This window comes from Salminus brasiliensis, chromosome 16 (assembly GCF_030463535.1).
Source record: "Salminus brasiliensis chromosome 16, fSalBra1.hap2, whole genome shotgun sequence".
Lineage (NCBI taxonomy): Eukaryota > Metazoa > Chordata > Actinopteri > Characiformes > Bryconidae > Salminus > Salminus brasiliensis.
In genome coordinates, this window is record NC_132893.1 from 3,208,710 (window position 1) to 3,220,600 (window position 11,891).

General features: G+C 42.6%; 1 protein-coding gene across 1 annotated transcript; it reads right to left on the reverse strand.

Moving 5' to 3' along the window:
• Positions 1-4,739: 4,739 nt before the first annotated feature.
• On the reverse strand, positions 4,740-10,965 carry dcps (decapping enzyme, scavenger). Its single transcript, XM_072658758.1, has 6 exons — positions 10,735-10,965; positions 8,499-8,649; positions 7,495-7,640; positions 6,925-7,038; positions 6,028-6,138; positions 4,740-5,688 (listed from the first exon to the last, which is right to left on the reverse strand). Exons 1-6 carry the CDS (start codon positions 10,924-10,926, stop codon positions 5,422-5,424), a joined length of 981 nt encoding a protein of 326 aa, XP_072514859.1. The 5' UTR covers positions 10,927-10,965; the 3' UTR covers positions 4,740-5,421.
• Between the last annotated feature and the right edge of the window lie 926 nt (positions 10,966-11,891).

Below are 11,891 nucleotides of genomic sequence, written 5' to 3' on the forward strand. Positions count from 1 at the left end.
ATGACGCCCAGGATGCCCAGAAAAGTCTGCTGATAGTCATCTGCTTGCTACCGAAAGAACTGACCCTAGAACACCTAGGAAGCTGCCCTGTGGACAGTTGTGTGGTGGATCCACTGCAGATCTGACGCAGACCTGTCATCAGACCAGGCGACCTTATTCCATTGCTCTAAGTCCACAAGGTCCAGTCCAGGCACTTTTGCTGATAAACAGGGGTCAGCATGGGCACAGTGCAGCTATGAATCAGGGGGTACCTTTGGCCTTACACATCGATAAGCCTTGGGCGCCCAACACCTGGCTGCTCGCCTGCTTTTCAACTGTCCCTCCTCGGACAACCGTTGGTAGGTAGTCACGACTGGTGACAAGGAGCACGCCACAGGACTTGTCGTGTGGTCATCATGGTTTGGTCGTTGTTAAAAGTTGCATTGCGCATTACTGCAGAGCTCCAAACCTGCTGCGAGGGCTGCAAAGTGGGACCGGCTCCATATTGATGCCTATGGGTTTAGAATGGGATGTCATAGAAGCTCCTATGTGTAGGTGTCCCAATACTTTTGTACGTATACATTGATATAATTGAAATAGATCTGAAACTGAAATGGAAACAAGTCACAGAATTAGAACAATATTTCATGGAGCAATTTAATACTGTCTCTTGGACAGGCATCGTTAATCATCACATTTGTCTCGCTTGGCCCTGGATGACCACTTGGCCCACCCACCACCTGATGCAGTTCTCACTGCGCCCACGTTTTTAACTACAAATCTCATTTGCACATTTCACACTGACTGCCGCGTGTCAATAACTGTCAAATATGAAATATAATTTGGATTTTGAAAGACTGCCAGTGCTTTCTGTCTGATCTTTTCAAATCCAATTGTACAGCAGCTCTTCTGGCACAATTACAAAATCTAATATGCACGCTCTCCAACTTTCTAACACAGTTAACTGTGACTCTGAAGCTACAATAACCTGAACCCTCCACCAGAAAAACCACAAGCTTTTTGGTTAGTAAGAGAGTATGGATTTGATCACTGTATCAATCCACTGAAAGTGTGTCAGTAAAGCCGTGTCAGCGGCCACTTCCTTCTCATTTTTTAACTATTACACAGCTGAAATTTCCTTTTGCCCTACTTACGCTAGGACACGCCCCACATTCACATCTACAGCACTGACAAACAATAGGGTTCATTCTGGCCATGCAAATAAAAAACTAATAGCATGTTATATTTTACTATTTTCTATTTTTGTCTATCCATCCATCCGTCCATCTGTCCATTCATTCATCTATCATCTACCTATCTGTTAATCCATTCATGCATCTACTTTTCTAGCCATCTGTCTATCCATTTGTCTATTTATATATTTATCTATTCATTTATCTGTATATCTATCAATACATTCACCCATCTGTCTATCCATCTATCTGTCCATTGAACCATCCGTCATTGACATATCCATCTATCTACCTATATAATCATCTATCTATCTGTCCTCTACATATATATCTATCTATCTGCCTGTCTATCTATCCATTTATATATCTAGCTAACCATTCATCTATTTGTCTATCTATCCATTCTTCTACCTATCAGTCTATCCATCTGTATATTTGCATATTTATCTATGAATCCATTCACACATCTACCTGTCTATCTATCTGTCTATATATCATCAGTATGTCTATCCATCTATCTGCCCATTGAACCATCCGTCACTGACATATCCATATATCTACCTATATAATCATCTATCTGCCTGTCTATCTATCCATTTATATATCTAGCTAACCATTCATCTATTTGTCTATCTATCCATTCTTCTACCTATCAGTCTATCCATCTGTCTATTTGCATATTTATCTATGAATCCATTCACGCATCTACCTGTCTATCCATCTATCTGCCCATTGAACCATCCGTCATTGACATATATATATCTATCTAATGATCCATTCACACAACTGTCTATCTATCTATCCATTCATTCATCTATCTATTTATATATGTAGCTAACCATTCATCCACCTATTTGCCTATCTATCTGTCTGTCAGTCTATCCATCTGTCCATCTATCTATTTGGATATCTATCTACTGATCCATTCATGCATCTACCTATCTAGCATCCGTCTATTCATCCATTTGTCTGTTTGTCTATCTATGAATCAATACATTCATCCATCTACCTATATATCATCTGTCATCTACATATCTATCAATCTGTCTATCTATTCATCTATCTATCTACCTATATATCATCCGGCTATCTAGTTATCTGTCATCTACATATATATCTATATATTGATCTATCCACCTGTCTATCTGTCTATCCATCTGTCCATTTGCATATCTATCTATCTAGCCATCTGTCTATCTATATATCTATCTATTCATCCATTTACATATTTATCTCTGTATATCCATCAATACATCATCTGTCTGTGTATCTATATATCTATCTATTGATCCATTCACGCATCTACCGGTCTGTCTATCTACCTATCTATCAATCTCTCCATCTATTTACATATCTATTTGACTATCTCTCTATGTCTATCCATTAATTTATCCATCTATCCAATTAGTAAGACATTTGGGGTCCCTTTTGGGGTCTCTCTCTCTCTCTGGGTGAATAGGATGGCCCTCCATCTCCCCCATTATTTAGCACAATGTTAACTAGTGAGGGAATCATTTAGCTTATCTAAGGAAACTGGCAGTGTTTTTCTTCCAGCTGTTACACTGATGTTAGTCTAAACTAAAAACAGTGGAGCATCATGTGACGCAGCTGCTGATCCCAGCCTTCACCTTCACAATGGCGGTAGCTCTGTGTGACTGGGAAATCATCATTAGAGGACGGGAAATTATCAATGACTAAATTGAAAAGCTTTTTTTAAAAAAAGATCTGAAGCAAAAGTGGAGCTTGATGTTCTCCTATCTATCTCAAAGATGAAAGCTTTAAGTTCTATTAATCTAACGAGGGAAAGCGCAGGTTCTTTCATGTTGTGCATGGTTGTTGGGGTTCCCATGTCTGAATACGTTTTTTGAAGTTTTGAAGTTTCCTCATGCCAATGGATTATTATCTGAAGGGTTATCTAGAAGATGGACAGTCTTCTATATCGGACCACCTGATGGATGGAGAACGTGTACTTAATAGCCATATTGATGGAACTCAAATAAATGAAGGGTAGGCACTGGATTTTGCGCAGTCTGGTCTTCCGTAATTTTATCTGATGTTTATTTGTGTTGTTCTGAGAACGATCAGTAAGTCACACTAACTCGACTTAGCTGTGGTTTTAAACAGCAACAAAACAGCTTTAAGGACAATAAATTCCCTAAACACTAATCCCCAGTGCCCCAGTGAACAGCGCTCATTGTAATGCTGAATTATGCAATGCAATGCACTACTCCGTACATCTGAACATGAAAGCTGCCTTTGTAGCCGGAGCTGCATAAAACAGCACAGAGTGTAAACAGTGCAGAGGATATAAAAAAAAAAAAAAACAACAAAAAAAAAAACCTTCAGCTTTCACAGCTCGCTGCTGGGTGGCTGGCTGCTTGTTGTCCCAGTGTGGCCTCTGTGGCCTGGCTGGACGTAGGTAAGGCCTTACGCAAAACCTCAGAGCAAAAACAGAAGGAAGTAGAACTTCAAACTCAAGCATTTAGAGCATTTACTATATACACACACCAGAAGGACAAAAGTATTTGGACATCTGCTTGTTCATTATTTCTTCTGAAATCAAGGATATGAAAATCCTGCTGATCCTGCTTTTGTTGGCAAATGTCTCTACTGTCCAGGGAATAAGACTTTCTGCTAGATTTTGGAGGAGCATTGTTGTGAGGATTTGATTGCATTCAAGAATGTTAGAGAGGTCTGGATGTTGGATGGATGGATGATCACCACCCAACCTTCTCCCCAACTCATTCGAAAAAAGTATTGGATGGAGCACCACCATCATTCCAGAGAACACAGTCCCCGTCTCAGGGCTTGTGACTGACAGGACCCCTAAAAAATGTATTAACTGAGTATTTTGGCAGAACTTTTAGAATTGAGTTGTGGGGCCCAGTGTAATATCTTTTCATGGGGCCCGAAATCCCTGGCCTGCTCCAAAGCTCAGTGTTTGGGGGGGGCCCATACCGGGTCTTAGGCATGGTGCCAAAAGGTTCATGTTTGTTTATCTGCTCCAGAGAGTCCTATTTTATTGGCAATACTTTGCTAAAGAGGCTGAACAAGCGGTTTGTGTGTAGCTGAATGCACTCATTAGAAGGGGTGTCCACAGACATTTGGACATACAGTGTATACACAGTATTTAGGCCCATTCTTTCTACAAAGCAGTAAAGGTTCGAGGTTCTCAGATTCCTACCCGCAGGCTTGCGGACTGTCAGCTTCGACTAAATCTCCTCAAAAGACCCCTTGACTTTCAGAACAAGGCCAAGAGGCCCCACTGCCTCAGCTTTGCCTGGAAATGAATTTTCACGCCGCCCCGCGAGTAGCTCTGCGCGCTGAAAATTATAAGCCTGCAAATTCCGCTCCAAGCTTGATTTCTGCAGAGACCGCTTTCCAGGGATCCATAATAAGCAGGGTGTACAGAGGCGGGCAGCATGGAAACAAACGAGACAAGAATCATGCATGTAAATGATTCGCGTCACAGAAGGAAGAATATTTACGTACAATTTAAAGACAAACCCTTATCACTACTCCTTCACTGAGAGCACCCGGACAGAAAAGCATGCCATGGAGAGTCTCTGCAGGCACTGCGGCATTACCGGATCAATATTTTATTAACAAAATACAAAACAAACCACAAAAAACAAGAACAATTTGAACGTAATGTAAAGAACATTACAATGTATGCACTAATCCGCCATAACATTAAAACCGCCTGCCGCTGTGACGCTAGCAGAAGAAATTGTGATGGAATGACCCGGTTGCCAGTTTTGCTGGCTGTTCACTCTTTGCTTGGAGCCCTTTTTGTAGATAGTGTCCACTGCATACCGGGAACACCCCACAAGACCTGCCTGAGGTTTTGGAGGAGATGCTCTGACTTTATCTGGCTCCTCCACCCCTGGATCCTAGCTGCCGAATAATTAAAAATGAGACTAGAGCTGGGAGTAGGGAGGCGCTATGATATGAACGCGCTGGAGTGAGTTAATGATTGGTGCTGCTTGTTTGCAAGCATTGGTATTCAAGCTATGTAAATCCTGCAGATATCATAATTAACAGAATGATGGTTCGCCACGATGCTCAATGCTTCAGCATCCCAACATCATGTTTCAGCGCATCGTTACTCCTCAGACGGGACACTATGAATAGTTTTGACTGTTAATCCAAAGCTGAAGCAGTAGTCTGATATCGGTGACTGTTGGAAATAATGTTTAGTAATAAAACACACGTAAAAAGGGTAAAGGAAGTAAGAGTCCAGTGCTCTCTAGAGCTTGCCAGCCTCTTTGAACTTGAGCAGCAGGGTGTCGTCGGCCCGCAGCGGGAACGTGAGGGTGCGGCTGGAGTAGTAACGGGGGTCGGCCTGCAGGTTCTGGATGACGTCGGACAGTAGGTGGGCCCTCTCCACCCCGCATCCAGGAGCATCGTAGTCCAGCGAGGTGAAGTGCACGTGGAGGTGGTAGTAGGATGGCTGGTAGTGCAAGTACACTCGCAGTTTACTCGGAGGGATGCCGTACCGCTTCTGAATGGCCTCCTGTGGAGCCAGAGCAACTCTAAATGGAGCAGACTTAAAACATTTTGGACCCTTGCAGAAGGTCACCGAGGCAGAAAGGCAACTCGTTTGAGTACCAGGTTTCTTAAAATCCATATAAAACATCAGACAAAAGAAGAGTAAAAAAAAGAAAAGAATCAATACTGCCATCTACTGGTCAAAGAAGGCATGAGGATTTTCACACACTATTAGCTCAGCTCAGATGTTTTCAAGTTTGCACTAATTAAACAATGCTTCACAACCGTGATAATTTTCTGGTTTTACACGGCCACTGGACCCTTAGTTGGATTGTAGTGGGTGAATATGGTTACTTGGGCTTACCTGTCCCTTTTCACGGATGTTCCTTAGTAGCGGGAGGTCCTCTGATGTGAGATCCCTCAAACTCTTCCGGTCCCTTCGATGCGTAATAGCTATCAGATACATGTTATCAAGCTGGAAAGAAGAATGAATATTGTATAAAGACAAACTAATAATCATTTATGACTGACTATTAATAGTCATGCAGATGTCGGATATGAACTAGGGCTGTCCCAATCCATTCCAGTGACCTGGGAGCGGAGGCCAATTCAGGCATTTTTAATGAATCAGGTATCTGCTTTTAAGGTTCCTCCGATCCTTAGGTTTGCTTCATCAGAGAGCCACCTGGCATCCTCTACGCGGCATTAATAGACATCATATACATTTTTCTAAAAACATTCCTCCCATCCCATATTCGCTCAGGAATTATGCCTGGTTAGAAACCAAGCCATGGTGGAAATGCTCTGTTCTACCAGCGAGAGAACCACACTCCATTCTCAGGTTCTAAACCAGCTCTGAACAACACATTTAGAACAGAGGAGAAGGCTAATGCACACACCAAGTGATGTGACTGTGGAGTGGTAAAGGATCTGGGAGCTGAATGCTTCGGTAGGTCAGCCAGACCGGACTGTGTGATATTAAACACTATGGAGCTTAAGACAGATGTTTAAAAAGCTGCTTAAACAAAGAAAATCAGTTTTTAGTCTAATTTTAGAAAATGTAGTTGTATTACTTAAAGAAACACAAAGATCAGATCAGACTGGAATCCAAACATAGCTTTAAGAGACTCGAATCAGATTGGGGGTTTAAAAAAAACCTTAATCCCTAGTACAGAGCCCAACAAGTTCTATTCACTGGTAATTAAAGGACAATAACTCATTGTGGAAGTGACCAACAGTCGGATCTGTGATGTTCACCCACCTGCTTCTGGTCCCATTTGAAATCTGGCAGCAGGAGAAAACCAACATTAGGATCTGGGTCTTCAAAAACGATCCGATCTGCCTCAGCTTTCTTTTCCAAGATGTTGTACACCCACTGCAGAATTAAGCAGGTGTGTTTTATCTAGATCTCTCCAGGTTAATGCATTAATAATGGGTTAACACAATCAGTTATTAATGGCACACATTATTTGCAATCAATCAACTGCAAGTCTGACCCTTCTACTCGTCTGTAGTAGTGCCAGCTGAAGCCTAGCTTCTCGCCAGTTGTATGGTGCTCTGATAAAATCCACAAATGTCGCCCTCTCACAAAAGCGATGCCTTCAGAGGACTATTTTGGACTATTACATGCACAAGTGATCAGTGAAAACATTTAGAATGGGAGGTCATAAAAGCTGCTGTAGGTGTCCCAATACTTCTGTCCATTTTACAGACTTCACCTGCTGTGTACACATGTTGAAGTTTAGATTTGAGAAACAGAACTAATGTTTTTATTGAACACCTATGTGATGAAAGTATGAATATGAAAGTATGCTACATAGACCAGACTCACCTGGACGCTGAAGCTTTGGCTGCTGATGTAAGGAAGGGTGATGGCACGGTAGTCTTCCCCAGATTCTTCAATCAGAAAGGTCTCCTGGTGAAGATATTTCTTCACATGCTTCTCAGTTGCTGGGCATATCACTGTGGTTTTGATTTCTGTGGAGGAGACACAATGTCTAGTAGCATGTAGCTTGAATAGTCTTATAACTTTTTTTGTGACCAGGTCTTGCATTGTATTGTATATACACTAAACAGACTAAAGTATTGGGACACCTACAGTAGTTTTTATGATATCCCAATCTAAAACCACAGCTGATGGAGGAAGATCTAGGAGGGAGGAAATTTCACCAGCTGACTTTTTCTTCTTGTTGGTGCAGCGGTGTCTCCTATTACATACAGAACCACGCTGGAGTCTAGTGAGCTCTTTAGAACTCACACTCAGTCTTTCACTAATGTGTGGAAGAAAGGCAGACTGCATGGCCAGGGGCTTGATTTTATACACCTGTGTCAACAGGACTAAGATGCATCCCAATACTTTTGTCCATATATTATTTATATTTCATTATTTCGTACTGTGAACATTTTCCTCTTGAACTTCATGACCGACACCCTCACCAAAAACAACCAGTGCAAACCAGCAATCTTTATCCAGTGTGGTAGTTAAGAGGCTTAGGCAGATTCAGGCTGCGGTTTGAGCAGTTATATAATAGTGTTGAAGTTTTAAAGGCTACTTACTTATATGTGCAGTTGTCAAACTGTGAATATCTAGAGTGACACTGGACTCTAGTCACCCTGGGACACTATTTTTCATGCACTCACTAAATCACAGAAAGTTTATTTTTTTACAGCATCATGTTTAAAAAAACTCTCAAATTGGTTGTTATCCACCTGGAAGCAAGACTGTATGGACCGAAGACTTACACAATGACTTACACACTACACTGGACAAGCAGAATTCAGCTTTCCATAATATGGGCCCTTGAAAAATGAACAAGTGCAGAGTTCGTACCGTACCGTTCAGGTGAGCAGGTGCGTGGAGATGGTAGGTGCAGTAGATATCATTTTTCATCTCCAGATTGAGCGTGCTGGTCTTCAACAGTTCCGCTAGAGTATCTTGTCTGATTGGGGTTTTCTCCAGTATGACAACGGCCTCCTGGTCATCCATCTATGGTGAGAAAGAATGGTGCAAACAATGACGAAAGGGAAGAGGACTACAATTAAGAAATATTTTTTTGTTGAGATCACAACTTGTATTTGTTTTCTCAAGAAAAGTAAATTCCTGAGAAAACAGTCTTTGTAATTTAAAAATATGTGATGTAGCAAACAATGCGAGTGGGACAAAATTATACATTTCTACACCATCATGTTCAACTTATTTTTCTTGTGATCTTGAGATAAGCTGTGAAACATAAGTCAGCATCACAAAAAAAACAACTTGTTATTTTGAGGGCACAAGAAAAATAAGTTATGTAGTAAAAAATTAATATGGAATTCAGCATTTTATTTTTAACTGTTTATTTATTATGTTATTTATGTTATTTATTACAAGTGTTCTCAACAAAGCGCAGCTTGAGATCACAAAATAAGTTATCCCAAGAAAACAGTATTATCTTGAGATAAGTGCCGTTTTCTGGAAATTTCTCAGGATAACTTATTTTTCTTGTAATCTCAAAATACATTTAGTTCAGATAACATTTGCTTTCTCAAGAAAAGTAAGTTATGATCACGAAATAACGTCAAAGGAATTTTATGGAACTTTTATTATGACCTTTCTGGACTTCCTTACCTGACAAAAATGTGTAAATTACATTGGTTTAGCATAAATTAACCACTGTCACGGTTTAATAATTTTACTACTGTAATATTTTAATATAATTTGAGGAATTTGATACTGTGCATATCTTAACCACTACACTTCAACTCGCTACTGTGTGCAGAACCCCAGAATTAGGTAGCTAGTTCCAAGGAATTCCCCAGAGTTAGTCCAGGACATCCAGGGGACCCCCAGAGTTAGCCCTGGACTTCCAGGGGACACCCAGAGATAATCCAGGACATCCAGGGGACCCCCAGAGTTAGCCCTGGACATCCAGGGGACTCCCAGAGTTAGCCCAGGACTTCCAGGGGACTCCCAGAGTTAGCCCTGGACATCCAGGGGACCCCCAGAGTTAGCCCTGGACTTCCAGGGGACCCCCAGAGTTAGCCCTGGACTTCCAGGGAAGCCCCAGAGTTAGTCCAGGACATCCAAGGAAGCCCCAGAGTTAGTCCAGGACATCCAAGGAAGCCCCAGAGTTAGTCCAGGACATCCAAGGAAGCCCCAGAGTTAGTCCAGGACATCCAGGGAAGCCCCAGAGTTAGTCCAGGACATCCAGGGAAGCCCCAGAGTTAGTCCAGGACATCCAGGGAAGCCCCAGAGTTAGTCCAGGACATCCAGGGAAGCCCCAGAGTTAGCCCTGGACTTCCAGGGAAGCCCCAGAGTTAGTCCAGGACATCCAGGGGACACCCAGAGTTAGTCCAGGACATCCAGGGAACCCCCAGAGTTAGCCCTGGACTTCCAGGGAACCCCCAGAGTTAGCCCTGGACTTCCAGGGAACGCCCAGAGTTAGCCCTGGACTTCCAGGGAAGCCCCAGAGTTAGCCCTGGACTTCCAGGGAAGCCCCAGAGTTAGCCCTGGACTTCCAGGGAAGCCCCAGAGTTAGTCCAGGACATCCAGGGAAGCCCCAGAGTTAGTCCAGGACATCCAGGGAAGCCCCAGAGTTAGTCCAGGACATCCAGGGAAGCCCCAGAGTTAGTCCAGGACATCCAGGGAAGCCCCAGAGTTAGTCCAGGAGATCCAGGGAAGCCCCAGAGTTAGCCCTGGACTTCCAGGGAAGCCCCAGAGTTAGCCCTGGACTTCCAGGGAAGCCCCAGAGTTAGTCCAGGACATCCAGGGAAGCCCCAGAGTTAGTCCAGGACATCCAGGGAAGCCCCAGAGTTAGCCCTGGACATCCAGGGAACCCCCAGAGTTAGTCCAGGACATCCAGGGAACCCCCAGAGTTAGTCCAGGACATCCAGGGAAGCCCCAGAGTTAGTCCAGGACATCCAGGGGACACCCAGAGTTAGTCCAGGACATCCAGGGAAGCCCCAGAGTTAGTCCAGGACATCCAGGGGACACCCAGAGTTAGTCCAGGACTTGCTAGTCAAGCAACCCCAAGTTCTCCGGTAGCTAACCTGCTAGCCTGTCAGTTAGCCTAGCTCCCGCACTCTCCCTCACCTTCCCGTGGATGAACATGGTTTTCTCCCGCGCAGACTCGCGCAAAACCCGCTCCGTTTTAAAGCCAGAGACCGGGCTGTGGAGAGCAGGACCACCGTTAGCCCCGCCATCATCACCGTCGTCGCCTCCAGCCTCGGTGCTGGAGTCCGCCTTCAGCCGCTTCGCCGCTCTCTCCTCCGCCGCCGCCGCCATCGCGCTCAGAGGCCGAGCAGCCAATCACAGCCTGGAGCGTCACAGCGGCGCTCTGCGCGTTCACGGACAGCAGTAACGGCTTCTGCGCGAGGGAGAAATTCAAACGCAGGAGGAGGGGATCCGCCAGTGACCGGCTGAGGAAGTGGAAGCTGATTGGCTGAGAATCTGAGACCCTTTGACAAGGCCCAAACTGTGAGGTTCTGGACAACTGGGACACCAGGCAGGTCCCATAGGGTGTTCCCAGTAAGCAGTGGTCAGTAGACTGAGATCCATTAAGGCCCCACCTCACAGCTTCCAGCACCTAAAGGACCTGCCAGAGACCACAGCAGGACACCTTCAGAGGCTGTGTCTGAAATTTAATTATTATATATAATTTTATATAAATTAAATTAAAATAAAATTATTTTTTATATCTTAAGTATCCTTTAAATGTCATTATTTTCACATGGCGACTTAAATGTTTGAGGAAATATAGCTTGAATTCAAGAAGGACAAACATAATAATAATAATATAGCTAGATAATTAGGGAATATATTAGAATAATAACAACTTACTACTAATAATAATATTTACAATACTATTTACAGTACTATTATAGACATAGATCATAGTAAGTATTAATAGTAGTATTATAGATATAGACAGTTTATACTAAAGTATATACTAACAGTATGTGCTAAAATAATAATTACGGTAACAGTAGTAATATAATGAATTATATTAGTAAAATATATATAATGACAGCACATACTAAAACAAAGCAATGCAACAACAACAATAATAATATTATTTTAAAAAGTAATAATAATAATAATAATAATATTGTTATTATTATTATTATTATTATTATTATTATTATTATTATTATGATTAATAGAGACTAATCCCAAAATTAGTGCAGTACCTATTTACAGGCGTTAACCTATAGGGGTGTGTTATTTTTTGCAAAGTGTAATTTACTGTG

What these genes read in the sequence shown, in the direction of transcription:
- dcps (XM_072658758.1), bottom strand. Translation starts at nt 10,926, where the DNA reads ATGGCGGCGGCGGCGGAGGAGAGAGCGGCGAAGCGGCTGAAGGCGGAC. An exon ending in CCATGTTCATCCACGGGAAG is followed by an intron (nt 8,650 to 10,734) that starts GTGAGGGAGAGT and finishes TTCTCACCATAG; the next exon opens with ATGGATGACCAGGAGGCCGT. An exon ending in GCCAAAGCTTCAGCGTCCAG is followed by an intron (nt 7,039 to 7,494) that starts GTGAGTCTGGTC and finishes TTAATTCTGCAG; the next exon opens with TGGGTGTACAACATCTTGGA.